We start from the raw sequence: 26,615 nt of genomic DNA on the forward strand, positions 1-26,615 counted from the left end.
CTTTTGGGACCTACCAAGCACTTGTCACAAAAGGGAAACTATCTGAAGAATAAAATCTTTTGGCCTTTCAAGGCTGTTTGCACTAGTATGTTTTATTGGGTTGTATCGGGAATACTGCTGTATGTTCACTACACATGGGGAAGCTTGAGAGTTGTGGGTTATCTATTCAGGCAGCTCTTCTCCCTCCTTCCTAGTAGAACCTATATTGTTTCAGGGGATGTTTGGTTGCTCTCCCTGATACTAAGGATGGATCTTGAATCATATAAGACAGTAGTTCTTAATTGAAGTGCTTTTGAAATCCTTGAAAGGCTTAGTTAATAATTAAGAGATTCTAGAGGTGTTTAGTGGGTAAGGTCTAACAGCAGATGCTAAACATCTATCTATAAAACCATAATATGCGAATAGGCCAGACTGAAAAAACAAACAAACAAAACCCAAACAACTGGTTGCTATGATGTGCACTGACCACCAGGGGGCATGTGTGGAACATGGTGGGCATCAGCCATGGGGGGATGGGCAGAGACCTATCCCTATGCCCACTGCAGCCTCGTGGCCCAAAGTTCCTTTTAAGGTTCACGAATTCCTGCACTGGGTCCCTAGTCTAACAATAACATACCACAAAACAATCCTCCATGAAGTATTGCACAGCCCACAAGGTCCCCAAGTGTCCATCTGGCTAAGAACTTGAACCTAGAATTTATTTTTTATGAGAGTCTCCAGAAAGTATTTACATGGCTGTTAATGACCAATTTTCCAGGAATGTAATTATCATGTAAACACTGTCCTTCATGTTACAGTACTGTATTGATTTTTAAAAAATGATTTTAGAGGGAGGAAGAGAGAAACATCAATTTGTTGTTCCACTTATTCATGCATTCATTGGTTACTTCTTGTCTAGAACCCAACTCTAATTCAAACCCACAATCTTGGCCTACTGGAAAGACACCTTAACCAACTGAGCCTACCCAGCCAGGGCCTCATTGTATTGAGTTTTAAAGTATATATGAGTTTCATTTCTAAATACCAGCACAAAATAAAAGGCATTACCTCTGGTGGGATCTAAGCCCCATATTCTTAAGAATCCTGTAGGCATGGCATACGATAGTCTTCTCTTGGAAGGCTTTTGGGGAAAAATTCCTAGCACTTAAATAAGATACAAGAAAGATGCAGTCACCTTTCTGTTTCTGAAGTTGTCAGCACGTGGTAATTAGAACTACATCAGAATTTAGGATAAGACTAGCCATGTACTGAGAGTGAAAGTAAATATGGTCATTACCAGTACCTAATATTACTGAGCCATTAAACTTGTAACTTAGGATTTACTACTAGATTTATATATACAGCTACTTAGAACTGAAAGCAATGTGAAAATAGTAGCCTGTTTTTGTGCTAGAGATCTAGACTTGTAACATTCCAAATAAAAGGTGGGGTTATAAGAAATCAACAAAAAACCTCAGACCCAAACTTGTATTTAGCCTCACTCCTCACAAATAAGAGATCAAGATGCTTTTCATATTTATTTTTTAAAAAAATTCAGAATGGATCAAAAAGAATAATCCAGGATACAGGTGCCAAAGGCCAGAAGGTAGCTATAAAAGTATGCCATAGGAAAATCAGGGAGCCTTATTACCTTCTTTTAAAAGCTGTACCTAACATAAATAGCTTAGCTTCCCCTGCTCTACCTCTGAATGTGGCACAGCAGGCTTGTCCTGCAAGGCCTCTGTTGAAGGATCCCATGTATACACACACAGGCTGGTATGGCAGTACTTAAGTATTTTATATCCCCAGTTGATTTTATTCCAGGTCTGACTACCTTCATTGTTGTGTGTGGGATGGTTTCACCCCTTGGAAACACAGGTAATTCAGCACAAAACATGTTAAGTCTTTACAATCAATTCATCATCTTCCCTTTTTCGTGCAGCTGAAAAATGATAGGTTAGGGACAGACAGAACATTGTGAGCTTTGTTACTGATGGAATTATCACTCATTAAATGATCATTAGCTAAGTCACTAAATTTACATATTAAGGAAATTATATATAGAATACTGCAAAAACACAGTAAAAGACTGAAGTCTGCCCATTTCTGCTCAGGAAGTCCTTTCACTCCCAAGCGTCATATGTTGTCCTTTTGGCTCCAAAGTTTACTGTTATTACTGTTTCTCCTCTTTTTGATCTTCCTTTTGTTCCCCAGCACTAGAACTTCCAGAGCCTTCTCGCTCAGAGGCCATCTGTCAAGAAAACATTTAACAGTCACTCATTTAATGTTAAGGCTGGTAGCTTGCTCTCTTGAGCCATATCCCACCTATTCCATCCATCCCCCTTCCCTCCCTCCCTGTACACTATTGGTAGTTTCTGTGACTCCTTCCCTTTGACCTCCCTCACAACAAAGAGTCAAGAAGGAAGGATATTTTCAACACTCCCAGTTCTATAAAATGGCTATGTAGGGAGCCATCAGTGAGTCATCAAAAGCAGTTACATCAAGATCAGACGAGAAGGAAAATAAGTCATTGCGCAAAACACCCTTCAGTCCTTGTACCTTTTTGTATGCCATTTCGAAGAGCTTCAATGACGCTTGCTGAAGGGAAGATGCTGCCTGCCTTATGTTTTCTCCAGTTTCACTATCTTTTCGAGCCAGGAGCTCTCTCATTTTGGAAATCTCCTCTTTTAGCTTGTTGCACTTAAAAAGAAAATAAAACAAAGCCCTCACACTTTTTCAGGTTTTCTTATCCTATTACAATTACATGAAGCAGTAATATTCAGAAACATTTTTAAAAAACTAAATTCCCATCAAGACCCACACAATCTTTATTGACATTGGTGACAATGCCTACCAACTTCTTGAACTACTGTATTATAAAAGAGGACTCACCTCATCAGCAGGTAATTGGTCCTTGAATTCCTCCATCTTGCTTTCTGTATCATGGATGATTCCTTCAGCCATATTAACTGCTTCAACTCGTTCCTAAGAGACATTAGAAAATGAAGACTTCCCAACTGGTTGGCTGAAAGCCCTCACTGAGAAAGACAACACGCTGACTGCTACATATAGTTAGAGTAAAAACAGTAAGGGGGAGAAATCACTGTGGTTGGTGTGAGCTAGTCTGATGTGAGAGATTTTAGCTGGATTTTGTAACATAATCAACATGGAAAGATTTGGAATAAATAAAGGCATTCCAAATAAATTACAGCAAAGGGGGAAAGGGGATAAATTGAGGGTAACAGAAGATATAAGATCGAAGATAAATGTCTAAACTCCCACTTTCCTCTCCCAGCTGAAAAGACAAAGTACCAATCACCTTCTTTCGCCTGTCTTCCTCAGCATACTTCTCTGCGTTTTTAACCATATTTTCAATATCATCTTTGCTTAACCCACCAGAAGACTGGATCACAACTATAGTGGAAAGAAAGCATTTTGTTACTTCCCTGGTAAAATTATTTACCTCACCCTCTATTTGTATTGAGGAAACAATATGCCTGCTCAGAATAGCCAATCTTAATGTAAATTATGAAGAGGAATACCCTATTGTCCTACAACAGACAGAAGGAAACAAATATCTGACATACACAAAGACCAACTATCCTGCACTCTGCCAAAACTTTAAGCTTAGCAATCCAGAGGCTCTGTGTTTGCCTATTTTAGGGAATAAACACCACAATAATGTGAATCTGATAATTGAGAAAAGGGGCTAAGAGGAATCATTCTCCCGAGGCTAGAAAAAGATATGCACAACCTAGAGGGTCTAGTTCCCAACAGAAAGAAACTGCAAGGTCTCTTACCACATCCATACAGTCTGATAAATAATAAGAACACTTACTCTGCTGCTCGCGTCCTGTACCCTTATCTTTGGCAGAAACATGTACAATCCCATTGGCATCAATGTCAAATGTAACTTCAATCTGAGGGACTCCACGTGGGGCTGGGGGAATTCCGATCTAAAGTAAGTAAGTAAATACACAGATTAAGCTCTTCTCACAAAGAGGTACAGTGCTCTAGTTTCAAACCTATACAGTCTTCTGGGGAACAAATCACTTGGTTCCAGGGAGGAACCAGCTATAGTTTCACTGAAATGTACAAAAACAAGTTTAGAAGTAAAGGTAGTACTTCCATTGCTACCTGAAATAAACGGGGCTCATGCCAGTAAAGGCTGGTTGTAGCAAGTAATCATAATTGTTATTATGTACTTGGGGACACAATAATAGCAGCAAACCTCATTACTGTTCATCTCACCAAGAACCAGTAAGCAACACTAATTAGAAGCCAATAATATCAAATGTCTCTTAAATTAGTAACCAAAAATTTCTCCTAATTAGCACTGTCTATGAACACTTCCCTCTTACATCTTCTATCTATACATATAAAAGCCGGAACGACTGAACGCTATCATGTGCACTGAACACCAGGGGGCAGATGCTGGTGGTCAGTGCGCTCCTACAGTGGGAGCGCCACTCAGCTGACCAACGGGCGCCAGACACTGGGCTCATGGCTGGCAAGCACAGTTGCAGTGGTGCAGCCTGGCTTACAGGGATCCGGCTGAAACTGGCAATCCGACATCCCCCAAGGGGTCCCAGATTGTGAAAGGGCGCAGGCCAGGCCAAGGGACCCCACCAGTGTACCAGGCCTCTAGTCTTCTATATAATAAAAGCCTAAGCGACTGTTATGGTGGAACAACTGGTCGCTCAATGGAAGAGCTACCCCTTGGTGGTCAGTGCACTCCCACAGGGGGAGGGGCCGCTCAGACAGAAGCTGGGCTCAGGGCTGGCGAGCACAGCAGCAGGAGCCTCTCCCGCTTCTGCGGCAGTGCTAAGGAGTAGCAAGCTGAGTGGTAAGGAGCAAGGGGTACTAGACTGTGAGAAGGTGCAAGCTGGGCCTGAGGGGACCCCCCCCCCCAACATCCAGTGCACAAATTTTGTGCACCGGGCCTCTAGTATATTTATAATATTTTTAAAGTTCCTAAGGCACAAGCAAGGCTTCTATGTAAAAACTGAAACGAAGGGCTCTTTAGTTGCAGAATTTGTACGTACACTATGTTAAGATAACAGACTACCTGTGTTTCAGCAATTTATAGTAATATTAATAGGGGTTGAAATAAAGTCTAACTGTACAATAAAAAAGGAGGAACATATTTAGGATTCCCAATACCCACCAAAGTAAACTGTCCAAGAAGTTTGTTGTCTCCAGCCATCTCTCTCTCACCCTGGCACACTTTAATCTCCACCTGAGTCTGACCATCAGCAGCTGTAGAAAACACCTAGGGAAAAAGAAACTTTCTGGGTTGGCTATCTAATTAAACTACTCCCCTTACACAGAGAACAAGCCAAAGAAAGAAACTCACAATGTAATACTGGAAGAGTTCTAATGTACACTGTTTTCAGAACAAAGGCATGTCTTTTGCAGGGAACAGGAGTAGGATTAGCACACCAAAAGGGCACGCAATAACTACTGTTTCTCTAAGCAGCAAATGCACTGTAAAAAGATGCAGCATTGGCACATAAGGCCTCAAAAGAAGGTGCCAAAAAAATGAGATGTTGAAACATGCTCATCTGGGGGAATAGGTCAGAGATAGGGCATGCATTTTATGCTCAGTCACAGGACGTCACCACATACTTTTCTTCAGAATGATGTGTTGACAAAACATCATAGCACAAATACAGCAATAGCCAGTTTTTCATAAAAACATCAAAATTGGAAAAGTCAAGAGATCATTCTTAATCCAAAGACCCCAGTCACTGTCCAAATAGCCCTGCCTGGCGTAACAGGACAACCATCATTCACCCGTAATAGAAGCTCATTGCACTGCCTTGGCCAGGCCATTCTTTTTATTGCCTTTGAGAATAGAAGAATAGAGAGAATTTAGTCCCAAATGATGAGGCTTCTTTTGGTAAGTTAAAGAGTCAAGTTTTCCAGGAAAAGCTCACAAAAATGGCTGCAATCACATCCCTCACAGAACCTAGTATCTCTGTGACAAGGTAGAAAGGGGAGGCTCTTACCTGACTTTTCTTGGTTGGAATAGTGGTGTTCCTGTTAATAAGTTTGGTAAATACACCTCCCAGAGTCTCAATACCCAAAGAAAGGGGAGTGACATCCAGGAGCAGCACATCTGTGACATCTCCAGCCAACACACCTCCCTGAATGGCAGCTCCAATGGCCACAGCCTCGTCAGGATTGACAGCTTTACTTGGGGCTCGGCCAAAGAGATCCTGCACAGTCTGCTGAACCTGAGCACCAAGAAAAAAAGAATCTGTCACCCACTATTCAAAGCAACTAACTGCCCAAGAAGGGGAGAGAGAACACATGTCCCAAGACCATAGCAAATTAAGTTGTAGGATAAGTTGCTCCAGACCCAAGAATTTCACTCAAATTACTAGTATTTCATAGTTGAATGCTTGTTAACCTTTTGCACTCGGATGTCGAGTGTGACTCGACACGGTTAGCATTAGAATAAAGGAATCGAGAAAAAAGCAAGCGAGTGCAAAGGGTTAATGATCTGAGTATATCATGTAGGTAACACTCATATACTTTAATCACATGATATGTCATTCACAGCCCTTTAAATTTGGGAAGAATTTGTGTAAGTTTGTTATCTGGTTTCCCATACAATACATTGCATTAGAAATGGTGTAGCCCTGGTTGGTATGGCTCAGTTGGATGGGCAATGTCTGGTGCATAGAAAGGTTACAGGTTTGATTCCCAGTAGGAGGCATGCAGGAGGCAGCTGATCTACATATAGACTAAAAGCTAACTAAAAGGAAGCAGTGCAGAGGTCATACAATGACAACAGTGGTGCTAACATGGGACGTGCTCTTCCCTCCTTTAAAATAATGCTAGGAAAAGTGCTATTTAAATAGCATCTAGGATATTTGCTAACAGAATATCATCTAGGTCCAAAGCCTCTCGTTTTCTCTCCAGATTTATTCTGTGCATATTTTCCTAAGACCACATACTTGAAAATTAAAGAAAATATCAAGGCCCAAGATAATTCTATGAAAGTCATAAAGAATTGCATCTTCAACAGTTTCTGTGCTCAGTCATTAACTTTCTACACACCTGTCTTTTCAGAATGATGTGTTGATGAATAGAATGCATCATTGCACAAATCTTTGTTGAAGAGGTACAATTAATTAAAAGCCTTGAACACTATGCTATAAAGACACATGTCCAAAATTATTCCACAGAGGCCAGTTGGTGTCAAGGTTTTAATATATATACTTTGTAACTGATTTTTAGAGGAAAGGGGTTGAAACATCAACCTGGGCATATGCTCTGCCTGGGAATCAAACCAGTAAACTTTCAGTGCACAGGATGATGCCCAAGCAACTGAACCACACCAGCCAGGGCAGTATCAAGGTTTTAAGCTATCTCTGACCTCATGTTCATTCCTAAAAATTCTTCAAGACTGAAGTTCAGAATCCTCCTTGTCATCACCCCAAGGACATTTTGCCCTTCCTAATCCTTTTTCTTATATCCTTGAATTTAAAAAAGAGGCTGAAAAGAACTCTTCAGTTAAAAGCACAAATTCATCCTTTTTGGATCACCATGGAAGAAAGGCCACATAGTCATATCCCTACACATAAGCCATTTGTTTCCCCCCCAAAAAAAACATACGCAGGTAGGTCCCCTCTGCTCGCCATGTTGAGAATTCCATGGATCCATCCATACCTTGGGCATTCTAGTCATGCCACCAACAAGAATCACTTCTCCTATGTCACTCTTGCTGACTTCTGCATCTTGCATGGCTTTTTGGCATGGGGCGATGGTCCTCCTGATTAGCTCAGCGACAATCCCCTCAAACTGAGCCCGGGTCAGCTTCATATTCAAATGCTTAGGTCCAGATGCATCCATTGTAAGATATGGCAAATTGATGTCAGTCTGTAAAGAAAGGAGGGAGATCAGTAGTGGTGAAGTTTCTTTATTCAATAAATACTGTAGGACAGGAAGACTTTGAATGCCACAGTGGTCACACCTACTTTAAAGGAATAGCTACCAAACAACAGTGACTCTTTAAGAGTCCAACTCTTATCTTTCCAAAGGTAAAAACACTTCAGAATTTTATTATTAAACAATGAAGACCAGAGGAGAGAAACAGGAAAAAGCCGTTCAGGAGACAAGAAATATTTTACCACTAAATATATAGGGTGGGGCAAAATTAGATTTATAGTTGTGAGTACACGAAACAATTTATTCTTATATTATTAATTACTGTATTTTCTATACAAACAACTGTAAACATTCGTTTGTCCCACTCTGTATATTAAGAATCATACTACAGCCCAGCCAGTGTATCTCAGTAGTTGAGCATAGACCTATGAACCAGGTCACAGTTCGATTCCCAGTCAGGGTACATGCCTGGGTTGCAGGCTCAATCCCTAATGTGGGGCATGCAGGACGCAGCCAATCCATGATGTTTCTCTCTCTCTCCCTCTCCCTCTCTCTGAAATCAATAAAAAACAAACAACTTTTTAAAGGAAAAAAGAACTACACTACTGTTTTTCCCACCAAGTTTTAAAAAATTCCATGTACGGTAGTTAAAAAACACACACATCCAAGATAAACTCTGAACCAAATAGCCAGCCACCAAGCCAGAGCTTTATAAGTTTCAGGAAGATGATTAGAACGCTAGACCAACAGAGATGCTCTTTAATTACAAGGACTGACTTTACTGCTATCATATCCACAGACAGCTGCTAACATGACCACAGTCACACCATGTAATATCTAGTATTTAATAAACCCCAAATCCTATTAGGGTATGGATTAAGAATATTTAGACCTGCCTAGCGTAGCTCAGTGGTTGAACATCGACCTATGGACCAGGAGGTCACGGTTCAATTCCTAATCAGGGCACATGCCCGGGTTGTGGGCTAGATCCCCAGTAGCGGACGTGCAGGAGGCAGCCAATCCATGATTCTCTCATCATTGATGTTTCTATCTCTCTTTCCCTCTCTCTTCCTCTGATATCAATAAAATATATTTTAAAAAAGAATATTTAGACCAAAAAAATCTCATCACTGAACATGCTAAAACAGATGTCTTAGGGGTGGACCCTCGGGAACAGAATTACCTTATGCCTCTCTAACTTCACATCAAACAAGGCCTGCAGGGATTAAAGACGGAGGGGAGCAAATCCTTAAACTTTTCCTTGGGTAAAGAACTGGGACTATTAAATGCTTAATATGCGAGTTAACACATCTTCTGTAGAAACAGTGTTACTGGGTTTTGCCTTTAAGAATACCATTGACAATTTACTTCTTTCTTTGCAAAATGTCAATAATCCAAATTAGAAAATAGAACTGCATCATCCAAACCAATATGATTCAATAGAACTTTCTGTGACAACAGCAATGTCCTATAATCCGTGTTGTTCTATTCAGCAGCCACTAGCCACTTATGGCTGAGCTCCTGAAATACAGCTAGCACAAATGAGGAACATAATTTAAAATTTGCATTTAATTTTAAATACCCACATGGGGCTATTGTTTTAGTGTAGTTCTCTATGCTATAAGTTAATGACAACATGAAAAATTCCAGGACTTCAACTCTATAAAACCAGTTCATCACAGTTTTGTCCTTCATTTTTCTCAAATCCAAGTATCTTTCACTATCAGTCCTCTCTTACCACCTGGTGCGCTACAATAACCTCCCAGTGATTTCCCACATCCACTCAGGCTGCCTTCTACCACAGAACCCTTTCCCACTGAAAATAAAACTGTGCTCTACCTTGGCCAAAGTGTTTTTCATAAACCCAAATCTGACCATGTTATTGCCCCCCATACAAAGTTTTTAGTGGTTTATACTCACTCAGAACAGATACCAAAACACAAATCTATAAAGTTAGAACTCTAGCCTCCTGTCCCATGCCCATCTGCACTTCAGCCACACTGACCCCCCCTTCTTAGCACTTCATACTTGATTAACTCAGCATTTCCTAATTAACTCATCTTTCAGACGTCTCCTTGCTATGTCCAACACCTCTGGTCAACTGTCAGGTTCCTCTATTATAAATCTAACTTTGCCTTTTTACTACATTAATAACTTACATTCAGAGTACTTATTACTACATGTTGTTCTAGGCATGTTACATGTATATATGAATTTAGTAATCCTTGAAATTCTAAGGGGAAAAGTAGCACTGTTATCTGCATTTTATAGAATGGAAATGTTAAGGCATTCACCCAAGGTCACACTGCTAAGTGATGAACTAGGACCTGAACCCCAACAGTCTACTTGTAGAGCCACTCTTAACCTTTACATTATGTTACTTCTGGCTTGACATACTACACGAATGAGGGTAGTGTTTCTCAGAATTTATCCTAAAGGTTTACAATCACACATGCACAAACATTAATATACAAGGATGCTCAATATACCTTGCTGGGTTTTGACAAAATGATGAGGAAAAAAAACACCCTAATGCCTATCAACAGGATACAGCAGGTCTTTGAATAACGACATTTTAACATCGATGAGATGTCATAGGAATTTATCAAATAGCCTATGAAAAACTGGTTTCCTTATACAACATTTTGCTTAAAACTCACAGGACCTATTGATGACATCAAGTGAGGACTTACTGTACAGCCACATAAAACCAACCAACCTTTGCCTCCAAAAAGTGTCAGACCCCTGGGAAGAATTTTAAGCTATTCTCTGGCAGTACTGCAATATTTCAACCCTAACCCATCGTGTTGCAAAGTTCTGCCACTCAGGAAACAAAGCAACATCATCACCCTGGGTGACTTTGTACAACTTTGTCATTCCTCATAGCTACTTAAAAAAAAATAATAATAATAAAAAAATTCCAGGTTTCACTTGTTTAATCTCTTCTCCTCCTAGTTTTAATCAAACAACTAAAGTAATCACAGGCTCTGTTTCTCTGCCACCTAAGAACCTGAAGTTAAATCTCTTGCCTTCCACCTTGTTTCGTCTCTGACCCAGATCTACCATACTTTCTACAATTCTATTCTTGGTTATTAAAGCAAAGCAAAGCTTCATCTCTCTGAAATGAAGCAGGATTGGCTGACACCTTAAAACAGATGCTGAGCAAATCTGATGCCCAGGGGAAAAAACTTGCTCAGGTGTATAAACCCCAGCCTTCATAGCTTACTTTCTAGATCGGTAAATCAAATTAAAGGAGAAACTATTAGAGACCCACACAAAGGTGTCTTGAGTTAAGTGAAGATAGCAGTGCTGAAAGTCTCCTGGTATTTACAGGCTAGCAATTAATAGTTTTGCAAACTGCTAGTCTAGATTTTAGCTCCAGTACACATAACCTCTGATTTGGATGGTTAACAACTTTAGGTCATCCATTAAAACACACACACACACACACACCTGTTCCTTTGCTCATGGAAAGGTTTTTACCAACAATCAGAAAACGGTAAAACAATTAAAATATGCTATATTCAAGTAAGCTCAGGCTTAAAAGATCCATCAAGACTGCTGGGATTTGTCCGTCTCACCTGCACAGATGAGGAGAGTTCACACTTAGCCTTCTCAGCAGCTTCCCGAACTCTTTGAAGTGCCATGTTGTCTTTGGTCAAATCAACTCCTGTCTACAAAGTGAAGATATTAATGCTAATATTAGTGAGGTGATAAATACTCTTAAATTGCAGTGATACGCTGTTAACAACACAAAATAGAGCCATAACTTTATAAACAAGCATAAATTACTTCTTTCCTTTAAAAATCTGTAGGGAAAAGAAAAGCTATTTTAAAAGGGCTATCTATGCCTGGAGTCAGAAGGCAGAACCGATCTCAGTTCTTTCAAATGTAGTAGTCTAGCTCAAAAAAAGGAGTTCCTAGAATTCCTTTTTCAATATTGTACAAAGAGTGCCATATCCTTTCAACTGAAATACAAATATTTCAGTGTTCTACTCAGGGCAGCTATCTGAATGAGGAAATTTTCACATCCCGATGTTTACAGATTAACCACACCAGTAACTAACCTCTCTTTTAAACTCCTTCACAATGTGTTGTAGCAAGGCCTGGTCAAAATCTTCACCACCTAAGAAAGTGTCTCCATTGGTGGACTTCACCTCAAATACTCCTTTCTGAATTTCCAGGACAGAAATATCAAAAGTTCCACCACCTAAATCATATACAGCAATGCTAGAAAGAAAAAAGGAAGAACTTAAGGAACAAAAGTAATGAAGTATTTATACATGCTACAACATGGACAAACCTTGAAAACATCTGACCAGCACATGGTGGAATCTGTAAGCCAATATCCATTTCAGTAACCAAATAAATATAAACTTGTCGCCCTGACCGGTTTGGCTCAGTGGATAGAGCGTCAGCCTGCGGACTCAAGGGTCCCAGGTTAGATTCCGGTCAAGGGCAAGTACCTTGGTTGTGGGCACATCCCCAGTAGGGGGTGTGCAGGAGGCAGCTGATCAATGTTTCTCTTTCACCGATGTTTCTAACTCTCTATCCCTTTCCCTTCCTCTCTGTAAAAAATCAATAAGATATATTAAAAAAAAATAAACTTGTCTTATTTCCCCCAAAGTATAATTATTATAAAATTTGATAATTGTGTGACATTTGTATTAACATATGGCCCTAACACGTAAAGTATACATACAGCTGAAATTAATAAATTCATTTAAAAGCAAAACCACTCCTTTGGAGAGGAGGGAATGACCCTATTACACCAGTACTTAGGGGAAAATAGTAAAAAAGTCTTGAAATGAGTGAAAAACAGATTATACAGCCTTGAAGAACATCAAGGCATTATATTTTAGTCTAAATATAAGAATCACTAAGAAATCAAGACTTGGGATAAGTCTTGGTGGAGTTTATTATACAGACTTACACTTTATCTTCCGACTTGTCTAGACCATAGGCCAGAGCAGCAGCTGTGGGTTCATTGATTACCCGAAGCACATTCAGTCCAGCTATCTGACCAGCGTCCTTAGTGGCCTAAAAAAGTAAAAAGCATTTTCCACCTTTGTGTCCACAATACCACTAATTTCCTAAATAAAAATGCTAATTGACTCACCTGTCTTTGGGAGTCATTGAAATAAGCTGGGACTGTGATCACAGCATTTTTTGCTGTATGCCCCAGGTAATTTTCTGGAAAAGAATCAAGGAATGAATCCAATCATGAGATTGTCAGATGACATAGGTAACAAAATTACTAATGTAACCTAACAACCTATATCATCTTTTTGGAGCCACAAACAGCACTCATCAGTTTTTCAGCATGCTAGAACCTAACATGTAGAGAACTTATAGGAAAATACTCCATCTGAAGATAATAATTAAAAACCAAGACCTCACTAACACTTCAATGAAACTTCAACAACTAGAATGACTTAAAATAATTACTAGTTTCTTCAAATGGGAAGTTCTAAAGTTTTACCTAACAGACAAAAGCTTATGTGTAATCTTTTGGCTTTCAAAATACTACTCCCCTACTGGAAAAAAGAAACAAGAAAGCCACCATTTTTTGGAAAATGTATTCAATCTGCAGGGAGTAGTATGAAGAGTTTTGCCATTCCTAGGTTTTCTATATAAAAGCCATCAGACTCACCCAAGGGACAGTGGGGTATAAAAGCTAGTGATCTCACATAAATCACCCAGTTCTTGATACTTTCCCAGACGTGAACTAAACATCTCACCTGCAGTCTCTTTCATCTTCATCAACACAAATGCTCCAATCTGACTCGGAGAATAAAGTTTTCCATGAGCTTCAACCCAGGCATCACCATTGGAGGCACGGACAATTTTAAAGGGAACATTTTTACTGCAAGACACAGTAAAAAACATGGCAGTGCAATCTACCATGAATGTCCACCCTCCCATCCCTAGAAATACATGGTCGATGAGAACTTCAGAAATTAATTTAATGAAAGCCTTTAGAAAGTAAACATTAACATATCAAAACACCCTGATGAAACCCAACATTCTCTACTACCCACCAAACAACTTATGCAGCTATAGACCAGTACTTAGGGGAAAATAGTAAATAAATAAAAACTTATGATAACTATAATCATTTGGAAAATGATTCCTGGTCAGGGCACATGCCCAGGTTGCAGACTCAATCCCCAGTCGTGCAAGAGGCAGCAGACCGATGTTTCTCTCTCTCTCTATCCCTCTCTTTAAAATCAATTAAGAAGAAAAAGGGGAAAACCAAACTTAACCCTTTGCATTCGCTTGCTTTTTTCTGATTCCTTTATTCTAATGCTAACCGTACATCCGAGTGCAAAAGGTTAATGTCCATTCACATAAATGGCTAAACAAAATGTATATATCCAGACAATGGGTTATTATTTGGCCATATAAAGTAATGAAGTATTGATACATGCCACAACACAAACCTTGAAAACATATCTGATCAACACATTCCACTATCTGCCTTACGAATTTAACACCAATTTACATGGCCCAGGAATGACTAGCCAAATCTTCATATACCACATCTATACACAGCAAAGACCTAATCTGTGGAGGCCAAAGTGAATTTTTTGAAGGAGATATCCTTTTGGCAGGTGAGGGCTTGCCCCCAGGGACACACAAAATAACCAATGTGCTCAAGGGAACTGCTAAAAGGTCCTTTTGTGTGGCCTTCGCAAATAACTATGCTTTTGTAATTACTCACATGTCTTTCTGGACTTCAGAATCATCATATCGCCGGCCAATAAGACGCTTGGTAGCATAAAATGTGTTGTTTGGGTTGGTGACAGCCTGTCGCTTGGCAGGCATGCCAACAAGTCTCTCACCATCTGTTGTAAAGGCTACAACTGAAGGGGTGGTTCTGGCACCTTCAGCATTCTCCAGCACCTAAAACACCCAAAGCAAGACAGAGAATGAGGTTCCAGTGACCACCACTATCTTTGTATTAATCATTTAAGACAAAACAGATGTCAACTCACAACATAAATGCTCAAGAATAGTGGATGCTGATATGGTAAGTACCTTCTACTAGAGATAGTGGATGTTCAAAATATCTGTATTCCTTTATTTTGAAACAACAGAAAGAAAACCAGAATAAAGATAAATCAGAGCTTTCATAGTCAATGTAAGGACAAGGTAATCTTTCCTTCTAGAAGAATTAAATCCATTTCTCAATTTTTTTGGTAATGGCTAAAAAGTTTCAGGCATATAAAAATTGCCAAGAAACAATTCAAGAATCTCAGGTGCTCTAAATATCAAGAACCTAGTGGGAATAAAAGTGTCATAAAAAGAGTAAGGAAACTTCTGGAATAGCTACCATAATAGGAATCTCCTAAGATGCTTTACTTAGGTTGTAGCCCATGTGTTATGTGGAGCTCCACTTGGGATTGATAACAGAAGTAATCTTTAATCTATCTGTAAGCCACCCCAATGGTAATTTAGTAGTCCGAGAGGACACACCTAAATCCTTGGAAGTCAAATCCATTCAATTATCAGCACCATGCAATAATTGTGACCCAGAGTTTCAAATCATGCTCACCTTTGCTTGTTTACCTTCCATAACTGCCACACAGGAATTGGTAGTACCCAAATCAATACCAACAACTGCTCCCTTGATTGCTTCTGATCTGTAAAACATTTAAAACAATGCTATAGCTATCATTTTATAGTGCTCTCTAAAATGGTTACAAGAATATAAGAAAATATTGGATACTGTGGGAATAGTGGCACATTACGTAATCTGAAAATAAATATAGATGTATCATTTTTCCCTGAGCAGAATCATTAATCACAAAGTTAGAGACCACTGCTCTGGGGTTTAGAATATATCTCTCAAAGGAAATTAAGTTATACTTACGCATAGTCCCGCTTTGAAACAATTCTGAAAGTCTCATGACTAAGGCCATTCCAACCATCCTAAAAAAGAAAAAACAATTACATCAGCCATTATTACATTTGAAAACTTGAACTTGTTCCAATTATTCTTCTGAAAGTCTCGAACTCTCATTCTACTTAACTGAGTGGCTACCATGTATAAAATATACTGAAATGATAAAGTATTTCATGTATTAAGAGGCATTGTGGTACTGAAACAGCAAGTTTAATAAAGCCCTACATACACTTGAGTATTGCATGTATAAGTTTATTTGGAAACATTTACCCTGACCCTGCCAAGCAATTGCTTTAGAGAGACAGGATTAGAAATCTTGTGGAGTCAACTTAGAAAAAAAAAATTTTTCAGGAGTAGCCTCCAACCAGGATCAAAGAAAAGACCTTGGTTATGACCTAATTTTAGGCTACGTCCAAGCCTTTCTTTAACCCCAGTAAGACAATTCCAGTTCTTCAAAGATGCAGGCTTTTGATCATCCGTGGCAACAAGCACCATGGCTTTTCCCCAATTTGCTTACATTTTTTTGAAATAACAGAGGACAATCTTAACCCCAAAATTTGGGGGAACTAACTACACACACATTCCTAAACAAAGGAACGGGAACTTGATTCTGGATTTATTAAGGTGTGCTCTTGCTTTATTTCATCTTTGCAACGGGGTCCTTGCACACTCTGTATCTTACAGAAGAGAACAGTCGTCTCCGACTCGTTGGTGAGACTACAAACCTGAAGAGCGGTTCCCTCCTAACTAGAATTGCATCCCTCGCCCACAAGCTCAAACCTGTTTAATCAGCCACAAAACGGATTGTCAGGACCCCTACCTACTTCTTCGTGAAATAAGACTCCACGCTGGCAAGGGGTGTGACTCAGCAGGGCTCGAGACACGGAAATAAAACCCTGAAATGGGCCTTGAATCGGCAGCGCTGACTACACAAGGCCCGTTACCTTTCTTCCCACCTGATCTCCCCCAGAGGATTCTGACCCCGAAGGGCGCGTGGCCTGCAGCTCCAAGACACAAGCCCGTGAGCCGTGAGGCCCTCGGGGAAGGCCTGGCAGTTTCTTACCTGGTGGCGGGCGACCGTGGGGCCCCGGGAGGCTGCAGCGCCGACGAGACGGGATGCCGCAGCTCGGCTGGCGCTTATCATGGCGGCTGAACGGTGAGAGCAGGAGGCAGCGAACAGTCACTCGGACAGCCGGGATCTGCGCGGTGCTGCGCGGCGGTGGAAACGCTTCTGGAAACCTCCAACCACGTGGGGTGGGGAGGGCGGGGGTTGGTCGCTGGAGCCTGGAGGCCCGCTCTTCCGCTGAGGCGCTGCCTGTAATGCCTGACCAGAGACTACCTGACCGCCGCTGCCGGAGTAAGCGCGTACGGCCACTACGCTCCGCAGCATGATGGTTGAAAAAGTATGTCCTTCAGTTCTGGCTGTGGCAGGTATGGACTCACTGCGAGGCGAGGGGGTTAAGAGATATATAAAGGCAACAGCCTTAGACAGCCCTGGTCCTCGGAGGCAGCAAAGACTCAAGGTCACACGGGATAAACTGCGAAAGGATTACAGTCTCCTTGCGTCAGTTGCGTGAGGGGCGGGGCCTCTTGCGCCTGCGCAGCTGGCGCCCGGCTGAGCGCCTGGAGCGCATGTGCTCAGGGAGTGGCGGAAAACAGGGGTGGAGTGTGACTACGGCACTCATTGGACGTCCCACCGAACGGAGCCGCAGGCGAGCCTGGGCGTGTGCACGCTCCTTGCGCGTGGACGTTATTCCTGCTCCCGCCTCGAGCGGAGGGCGCCATCTTGTCCTGGGTCTTTGTTCAGTGTAAACCTCAGGCTCGGAACCTTCGTTGCTCGTTTTCTGGCTGCCTGTTGGTATATTTTAACCTTTATTTTTATGGTTGACACTATTCCACAAGTCCCCAACTCCACCCAGCCCCCGCTCCTCCTTCCCTCTGGCCATCACATCACTTGTTTGTCTACCGGTTATGCATATATGTTCTTTGGCAAATCTCTTCACCTTCTTTAATCGGGTCCCCCAGTCGGCACCGCAGTAACAGGAAATGCATATCCACACCCCGGGCTGGCCCTCACTGAGGGTACTCAGGGCCTTCTCCAACCTTATGCTGGTTGCTAGGGGCAGACTGTGGGTTCTGTAACAAAATGGCAGTGGCCACCGCGCTGTGACCAATTTCAGGGTTTTGAGAAAAAATTAATTTATTGATTCAACAAATATGTACTGATGTGACAGACACTAAGTATACAGTGAAAACAAAATGTGAATTCACTTATCACAGCTTGAGCTTAATTCTGCAAATGAAGTAATTTGTCCTTTAAGCTTTAAAGTCCTATTTCAAAAGAGGAAAAGATACTCCACTATTCAGTGATCAGTGTGTGAGGAATTGTAAAGGAAATGTCAGGAAAAGTTGGGGAAGAAGATAACTGGAATGTGCATTGTGAGGGGAATGGAAGTAAGAGACAACAAAAACACACACATTGGTTATAGATTATACAGATTCTTTCCTCAGTGGATAGAGGATCGGCCTGGGGAATAAAGGGCACTGTTAGGTCACCGAGAGAGGAACGCAGGAGGCAGAGTGGTGAGGGATTACGAATCTGTTCCCTCATCCGAACACCAGGTGGCTGAGCCAGGATGGCTCCAGCACCCAGGGACGGGTGTCAGCGGCTTTTAAAGGACTTTTGGCGGGCTTTTTTCCTGGGCAGAGACTTCTTTATGCATACCTGGAGGGGAGATAATGGAATGTGGTCACCACAAGTGAAATGTGACCTTAGCGAAGGGAATATCCTTAGTGACATCCAAAAAGCCAGTTCCTGGGTGAGGGGTATCAATTCAATTGCTCCATCAAACCTAACAGGCACATGTGTTGATGTTGGGCTCCATCCCCAGTAGTGGGTGTGCAGAAGGCAGCCAATCCATGATTTTTTTCTCTCTCTCCCTCCTCCTTCCTCTCTGAAATCAATAAGAACTTATTAAAAAAGAAAAAGTATGCCCTAACTGGTTTGGCTCAGTGGATAGAGCATCAGCCTTCGGACTGAAAGGTCCCAGGTTCGATTCTGGTCAAGGGCATGTACCTTGGTTGCTGGCACATCCCCAGTAGGATGTGTGCAAGAGGCAGCTGATCAATGTTTCTCTCCCATCCTCTCTGTAAAAAAACCAATAAAATATATTTAAAAAACAAACAAAACAAGGACAGTCATTTAAAAAAATTATTATTTTTAAAATCCTCATCCAAGGATATTTTTTCCATTGATTTTTAGGGAGAGTGGAAGAGAGAGGAAAGACAGAACGAAACAAGGATGTGAGAAAAATGAATTTTTCTGACATCGATTAGTCGCCTCCTGCACAAGCCCCGACCAGGGCCCGGACCAGGGAGGAGCCTGCAACCAAGTACGTGCGTGCGCTTTACTGGAATCCAACCTGGGACCCTTTGGTCCACAGGCTGATGCTCTATCCACTGAGTCAAATCCACTAGGGCAGGACAGTCATTTTTAATACCTCAAGGATTGGCAAATATTGGCAAAGGACTGACAAATTCATCCATCTTTAAATGTTTCTTTCCATTTAAGTATATTTTTCTTTCAAGTTCTATAGCAATTACAGAGAGATCTAATTTACAGGTAGCATATAGCTGAGGGTCATTTTTTAGAGTCCTAATAGCTCGCATGTATGAAAAATACACATTTGATTTAAAAAGGCCTCATTCTCCATTCACTTCCCTTGGGAAGGAACAGCAAAAGAGGTCTAGCTGAAGGATAGTATTAAACTTAATGGTGCCATTAACTGGCTAAATCTCTCTATTGTCCACTTTATAGCAGGGTCAGGCTATGTTGTAAAAGAAGCTTGAGGGATTTAGGTCAAATTTCACCCAAAAGGGTAAATCAAGGCACTGTGGACTGGTTCCCCATCTACGGAGAGACAGATCAGTTCCCAGCTGAGAGAGGCATCTTCGCTATCCTCTGGGCTGTCCTGGGCCATCATCCTATGGTCTGACAATGTACCACAGTAGCACAGGTCCCTTTTCACCCTCAGAGGTAGACTTTAGACTTTGCTGTACAGACTTCAAAGTTGCAGGCTAATGACCCCTGGTGGTCAGTGAGCATCGTAGCTACTGGTTGACCGGTTGTTTGGTCGTTCAGTCGACCAGTTGCTTAGGCTTATATATATATAGATATAAAAATAGAAAATAAAAATGGAAAAGATAAAAATAAATACATTTCAGTGTTTCCTTCCTGTACCTCAGTGTATCCCTCAGGCTGCTTGCACATTCCTTGCTACTGTTCTGTGTAGCTTAAATTACACCATCCCTATAGAGTTCCTTTATTGGGAAGAGTAAGGAAAGTGCCAAGGTGTCTCAAGGATCAGCTCATAGGCCTTTGGTTTAAGTGCTAATTTCTTATTTTATTCAACTAGCGGTTGGGATGGGAATAGTGACTGTGTCAGTCTATATTACATGATGTGAAGCAAGCAATTTACTTGGAAGGAGCCCAGAGAACCCTTCAGAGGAAAGGGGGAATCTGTGAGCATGATAGCTGCCATGGGTCTTATGAACATCTGTCTTCCATCATAGAATTATGAACTGTTTCTGAGCATGGCAAAGTGCAAAGGTGACTCCGCAGAGGCTGTGGGTGAGGCTGTGTGTGCCCTCCGCAGCTTTGCATGGCTTCCCAGAAGGAAGTCTGCTCTGCCCCAGGCTGCTGTACCAGGATGTGTATGGCACAGGGAGAGTGGAATGCCGTTTAGAGAGCTCTGCAGAGGAGAGAGGGACAGGGTACTTCTTGGAATCAGGGCAGTTAGTAGCCATGTATATGTGTCTATTTCCTGATTGACAGGGATATTTGGAAATAAGTTACTTATAATTTTACTAGAGGCCCAGTGCATGGATTCGTGCACATTGAAAGGAAATTAATTAGAAGGTGGCCGGCGGGGTAGGACGGGCCAGACACACCCTGGAGCCAACCTCCCACAGTCCCTCCTCGGCTGGCCGCACCTGGGGTGGCACCGGGGCTCGAAGGATGTCTGCAGAGTGAGCAGGGGTCCCTCCAACAGGTGGGGTCCCTCAGCCTGGCCTGTGGGGATTGGGCCAAAACCGGCAGCCCAACATCCCCTGAGGGGTCCCAGAGTGCGAGAGGGCACTCTGCAAAGTTGCTGTCTCTCAGCAGCTCCTGCATTGAACTTCTGCCCCCTGGTGGTCAGTGCGCATCATTACTACCAGCCAGTTGGCCGACTGGTCGCTTAGCCTTTTATATATAGAGATTGTTTTTCACTAAGCTTTCTTTATACTATTGAAAATCTCTAGGCTGGAAACATTTCTTTCTGTCACTGCCTTTTTCCAGTTGGCATATGTGCTTACGATTTTTGTGTTCTGCTTTTATGTTTAGCATTATCTTGTTTAAGGATATCTGCTTGTCAACCTGGTCCCATATACTTGTCATTTTTAATGGCTGTCTATATAATCTCATTCTTTCTTGAGATTCATAAATTTATTTCACTGAATCTTCTATTTTTTTGCAGGAGAGATTTGCTGCATTTCTAAAATATCTCTGAAAACAGGCTACATTTCAGAATTGAAACCAGCATTTCCTTTTCTACTTTAAGAGTGCACGCAGGAAGCCATTGGGCACACCAAGGTATTGAATTATCTTTCCATGTCTTTGGGTCTATGAGAAATCTCAGCAAGAGGTCTCAGACACCAAACTGGGGGGAGAGGGGGAATTAAACTGACAGAGTACTTGATATTTCTGAAGAGTCACTTAAGTTCTATTACTGCCATGTTCAAAATGTAGACATAGTTCAGTACTATGATTAAAGTGACTTTCACCGATAGCCACTATAAGATATAGCGGTATGCGATAGCCGGTTTATCATTTGGGGTGTATCAATTAGCTAAAGCTATTTTTCTCTAAAGGGTCGGTTAGTTCTCTTGTTTTTCTCCACAACTTCAACTTTAGCAAGGAGCCATCATAAATTCTGTGACATAGCTGTCTCCTTATCTGTCCTGAGAGTTATAGGCTGCACATATAAGACAATTCATGTGCCTTTGCATAATGAATTGAGTTTTATAAATCATAAATCTTCACTTAACATGCAGGTGGTGTTGGGTGCCAGGTTTAGAAAAGCTGATGTAGTTGCCAAGTTCATGAATGTCATAAATCATTCATGCTAAGGTAACCCAGAACCCTGCTGTCTTCTGAGGCAGACCAATATCAAGGTGGTAGTTAAACACAAAAATGTGAGTCTCAGTGATTGTTTTTCAAAATCAGATGCACTTGCCCTGGCCTGGTAGCTCCTTGATTAGAGTGTCACCCCGGTTCACCAAGTATGGGTGGAACAACAAATTGATGTTTCTCTCTCTCTCTCTCGCTCTCGCTTTCTCACACTCTCTCTCCCTCTCTCCCTCTCCCTCTCTCTCCCTTCTCTCTCTCAAATCAATTTTAAAAAATCAAATGTACTTTTTATTTGAAGAGTCAAACTAAATTGCCTTTCTCTTTTTAGTTGAAGTCAGTTTTCTAGGACCCTCTCAAATAATCTATCAATAAAATTTATTTTTTCCCTGATCCCTGAATTCTATCAGAAATCCATCATAAAATACATAACCTGTACATTTGCAATCTAGACTTTAATGGGCTGAAAATGAGATTTAGATGTTTCAGTAAATCTTGAGGCACATTATTAGGAAAAAACCCTTTGAAGTTTTTTTTTTGGGGGGGTTTTCTTCTTGTTCCATTATTTTACATGAGTAGTAGCCAAACTTAGCCCTCTTTCACACTGCCTATGTGTTTGGAACCAAAGAAGGGGAAAGCGTAGGGCCTCAAGAGAAGTGATGCTCGGGACAGAAAGCTGTGCAGTATTTGGTGTCCCTTTAAGTTCCCAGGCTTTATCCAGACTCCTGGAATATAAATATTAAACTGAATTGTCTTCCCTGAGAGCTGCCCATTCGGTGAAAATGAAGAAGGCTATGTATGTTTCAAGGCAAACATGAGAGTGATTTTGGTAAGGTCTTTAAAGAGATAAACAAAAGTTTTTCCTGAGGCTATTAGGTACTCTAAGAGTAGTTAAGTGTCTGTATCCCTTTGTGTAGTCTCCAGCAGAGGGCCATATGACTCACGGATAACATGTGACTTCTCTTTGGCGGACCGCAGAGGTCCTTTGGTGTGAATATGTGAATAGCTACCTCTCCTGTGTTCATCATGTGGATAGTCTATCCTTGGTTAATGATCATAGGGGCCACCCTAGTCAGGAAGTTCAGTTGGTTAGAACGTCATCCCAATAAACCAAGGTTGCCGCTCAATCCCAGGTCAGGGGATATACAAAAGACAAGCCAATGAGTGCATAAATAATGGGACAACAAATCTCTCTCTCTCTCTCTCTCTCTCTCTCTCTCTCTCTCTCTCTCTCTCATCAGGCATCTCCTTGGCCACTTCTATTAGGGTATCTTCACACAAATACATAGGCTGATTAGTCAGAAAGTTCCAACTCATACTCTGGGGGTGGAGAAGCCCTTGGGGCTCCATGGTACTTCACTTGCTCCCTTACAGCAGCCTCCTGTGACCCCATGCCAAGCCCTATCTGTCCTCCATTCATGTGGATCCAGTGATAGGAAACAGGCAGAGAGAATTTCAGTATCATCTGGGTAATTGGACTGAGGCCTTTAAGTTCCTTCAATCCTACAGTTTTCACTTGCTTTGTTCTTAATCAACATTTAAAATCCCCCACTTTCTGCTGATCCCTTTAGCCTTCTCAGTTTGGCCTCTTTCCTGCTTTATAGGTAGACTAGTTGCCCGTTTGCACGAAGATTCGTGCAATAGGCCTTCATTCACGTGGCTGCCTGCACCAGTTTTCTGCTGGCACCGGGGACCCAGGCCTTGGCTGTGGCCACCACCTTCTACCTTCTTTCAGGGTCCCGGCTTGGCCCTGGGCGGTGGCCTTGGGCTCGGCTGCACCCAGCGTCCCTGCTACCCAATCTCAGGAGCGAGCCAACCCCCGAGGTCGGCTCGCTCCTGCGATCGGAGCAGACACCCCGCTGGCGCCCAAGGCCGGGAAAGCCCCGGGCGGCTTTCCAGGCCTTGGGCTCGGCTGCACCCCAGCGTCCCTGCGACCCGATCGCAGGAGCGAGCCGATGCCCCAGGTCGGCTCGCTCCTGCGATCGGAGCAGGCACCCCGCTGGCGCCCAAGGCCGGGAAAGCCCTGGGCGGCTTTCCCGGCCTTGGGCTCCTCCGCACCCCAGCTTCCCTGCAACGGTTTCCTGCTGGGCGTGGTTGATGGGCGTGGCTTGGTTAGTGGGCGTGGCTTGGGCATAGCGAAGGTGCGGTCAATTTGCATATTTGTCTATTATAAGGTAAGATATGCTCCAGCCATGCAGCCTTCTTTCAGTTCCTTGAATGTGTTACTTCTGCCTTTCCATATGCCCTTTCTTCTCCCTGGATCACTGTACTCCCCACCAGTCATTTATCTAACCCTATTTCAGGTCCCAGTTTTAATGTCACAGTTTTAATGTTAGGCAAGCTTCTCTAACCCCCAGACTCGATTAGATTTTTAATATCTAAAATAGTCCTGCATATTATCTTCTATAGTTTGTTGTGCATTCGTATTAGTTACTACTTTTTAGTAAAATTTTGTTTAGTGTTTATCTTTCCAGCATTTTGAAAGCTCCACATGTGCAGGGACTCTGTTTTGTTCAAAATTTTATTGCTAGAACCTAGTCCTATGCCTGACACCTAATAGCTGTTCAGTAAACATTAATTGATTGGCTGACTCTGCTTCCCCTCTCAATCATTCATTTCCCCTGCTGTTCATTCATGTACTGATTTTCTCCTGGGGCACTTTTGTGGGTTCTTCAGAGATCTGTACTACCCTACACACACACACACACACACACACACACACACACACACACACACACTTGACCTGTACAAGTAAACTCGCCTCTGTCAGCTGCTTTCTTCCTCAATAGCCCCTCATAATTCAACAGTCTATTTTCAGTTTCTCCATGAGAAACCTCTGAGACTATGGGCAGATTCTAGCATTGCAAAGCAGCTGCTAGGCCATACAATGATCCCTAAATTTCTTGGGCTGGAGTCAGAAATTAGTTCAGTCTGCCACTCTAACTTCAGGAGACCCCTTGAAGCTCTCTTAGGGGTCCCCTTGTAGCCTTTCTTATTAGGCTTGTGGTAAAATGCAGGTACCCCCACCCCTCTTTTTGGAGGGGGTACCCACAGCACATCAACACTTCTAGCCCAATAAAGCCTTTCTAAAACCTTTCTCTTAATATCCACCAGCTTCTTTTTACCCTCGATATGGGGTGAGGGTTCTTTTGTTTTGTTTGTTTTAAAATATATATTATTGATTTTTTACAGAGAGGAAGGGAGAGGGGTAGAGAGTCAGAAACATCGATCAGCTGCCTCCTGCATGCCACCCCCCTCCCCTCCCCGGGGATGTACCCACAACCAAGATACATGCCCCTGCTGGAATCGAACCTGGGACCTTTCAGTCCACAGGCCGATGCTCTATCCACTGAGCCAAACCAGTTAGGGCAGGTTTTAGAGTTTTATAATGGTTTTTCAACTGATTTCTATGAAAAAAATTTTTTGTTGTTGTTATTGTTAATCTTCACGCGAGGATATTTTTCCATTGATTTTTAGGGAAAGTGGGAGAGAGAGGGAAAGAGAGAAAGAAACATTGATGTGAGAGAAACACATCAATTGGTTGCCTCCTGCATGAGCCCCGACCAGGGCCCGGGCCGGGGAGGAGCCTGCAACCAAGACACATGCCCTTGACTGGAATCGAACCCGGGACCCTTTGGTCCAAAGGCTGACGCTCTATCCATTGAGCATAACCGACTAGGGCAGATTTCTATGAAAATTTACATATTTGTTGGCACCTCCTTTGGTATGACATTGATGCTACATAATGGAGCCTGTCAGCTTCTAAACAGAGTAAGTAGTTACTATAGTTAAACACGTATCTTAGGAAACAAGTAATTTATTTCTGAGTAAGGGTAGGTAATGTCATTTTCTCCATCTCTCTTCTGTTTAGGAAGTTTACTTGTCCTCACCTATAAAGTGGAACCCCATCCTTTCTTTGCCTCAATAAGATAGAGAAATGAAGAAATTGTGAGCATAAAATGACACTGGATGGACAACAGGCCCTGGGGAATAGTTAAATAATCTGCAGAGGAATCATTTATCATAAAGAAGGGAAGTAGAGATGAAGGGCTTAATGGAAAGAAGAAAGAAAATGCCCAGGTCATCAGTGTTTTTCTAAACCTCTTCCTAACCCCTTCTACCTCTGCCCTGGTTTGGAACTGTTTTCTTGTTACTAGTTTATACAGGTCCCCCCTATTATAGCACTAAAGCAAGGCTTGTTCAGAGCAGAGCCAGCTCCTATTAAACCAATAATCCTTGGTTCTGTGTTTTCTAGGTGTATTTGTGTCTGTGTCTGTGGGTTTAAGGTAGGAGGGGGTAGATGTCATCACTTTTGACAAAATGGCAGAATATCTACTCTATCATGATGAAAAGCATGTTGGTCTCCTGGTTCACAGAGCCTGCCTTGTAAGAAATTCAAAGGCTGCACTCCGGAGCTGCTGTCAAGCCAGCAGATGGAGTAGCAGTCCTTCTCTGTGTGCCTCTGGGCCCACCTGGGCTGGTATGCTGGGTGATGCTGGGCCCAGCCTGTGGCCAGAGGGGACAAGGAAATGAATACAAAGGATTGCACCTTGTTGCCAGAACTGTTGTCCTGTCTGTAGAGAAGTTTGGTAAAATATGATCCTGGGAAAGTCATTTTCATGTGCCTCTCTGGAATCGCTGCAGAAGCAATTAGAAGGAATG

General features: G+C 42.2%; 1 protein-coding gene, 1 long non-coding RNA gene and 2 other non-coding genes across 4 annotated transcripts; 1 reads left to right on the plus strand and 3 right to left on the minus strand.

Moving 5' to 3' along the window:
• Positions 1-1,504: 1,504 nt before the first annotated feature.
• On the minus strand, positions 1,505-17,031 carry HSPA9 (heat shock protein family A (Hsp70) member 9). Its single transcript, XM_008141750.3, has 17 exons — positions 16,851-17,031; positions 15,755-15,813; positions 15,437-15,524; positions 14,603-14,784; positions 13,620-13,744; positions 12,998-13,071; positions 12,812-12,918; positions 11,946-12,108; positions 11,460-11,552; positions 7,660-7,869; positions 5,991-6,218; positions 5,147-5,251; positions 3,818-3,935; positions 3,299-3,393; positions 2,872-2,964; positions 2,539-2,679; positions 1,505-2,230 (listed from the first exon to the last, which is right to left on the minus strand). Exons 1-17 carry the CDS (start codon positions 16,929-16,931, stop codon positions 2,153-2,155), a joined length of 2,040 nt encoding a protein of 679 aa, XP_008139972.1. The 5' UTR covers positions 16,932-17,031; the 3' UTR covers positions 1,505-2,152.
• Positions 5,578-5,646, minus strand: LOC114233528 (small nucleolar RNA SNORD63). The gene has a single exon (XR_003619676.1). It is a non-coding gene; the product is annotated as a small nucleolar RNA SNORD63 (small nucleolar RNA).
• LOC114233526 (small nucleolar RNA SNORD63) lies at positions 7,020-7,094 on the minus strand. The gene has a single exon (XR_003619674.1). It is a non-coding gene; the product is annotated as a small nucleolar RNA SNORD63 (small nucleolar RNA).
• A 4,277-nt stretch (positions 17,032-21,308) lies between the features above and the next one.
• LOC114232007 (uncharacterized) lies at positions 21,309-26,192 on the plus strand. Its single transcript, XR_003618058.2, has 2 exons — positions 21,309-21,419; positions 25,825-26,192. It is a non-coding gene; the product is annotated as an uncharacterized LOC114232007 (long non-coding RNA).
• The last annotated feature ends 423 nt before the right edge of the window (positions 26,193-26,615 follow it).

This window comes from Eptesicus fuscus, chromosome 6, assembly GCF_027574615.1.
Source record: "Eptesicus fuscus isolate TK198812 chromosome 6, DD_ASM_mEF_20220401, whole genome shotgun sequence".
Taxonomy (NCBI): domain Eukaryota; kingdom Metazoa; phylum Chordata; class Mammalia; order Chiroptera; family Vespertilionidae; genus Eptesicus; species Eptesicus fuscus.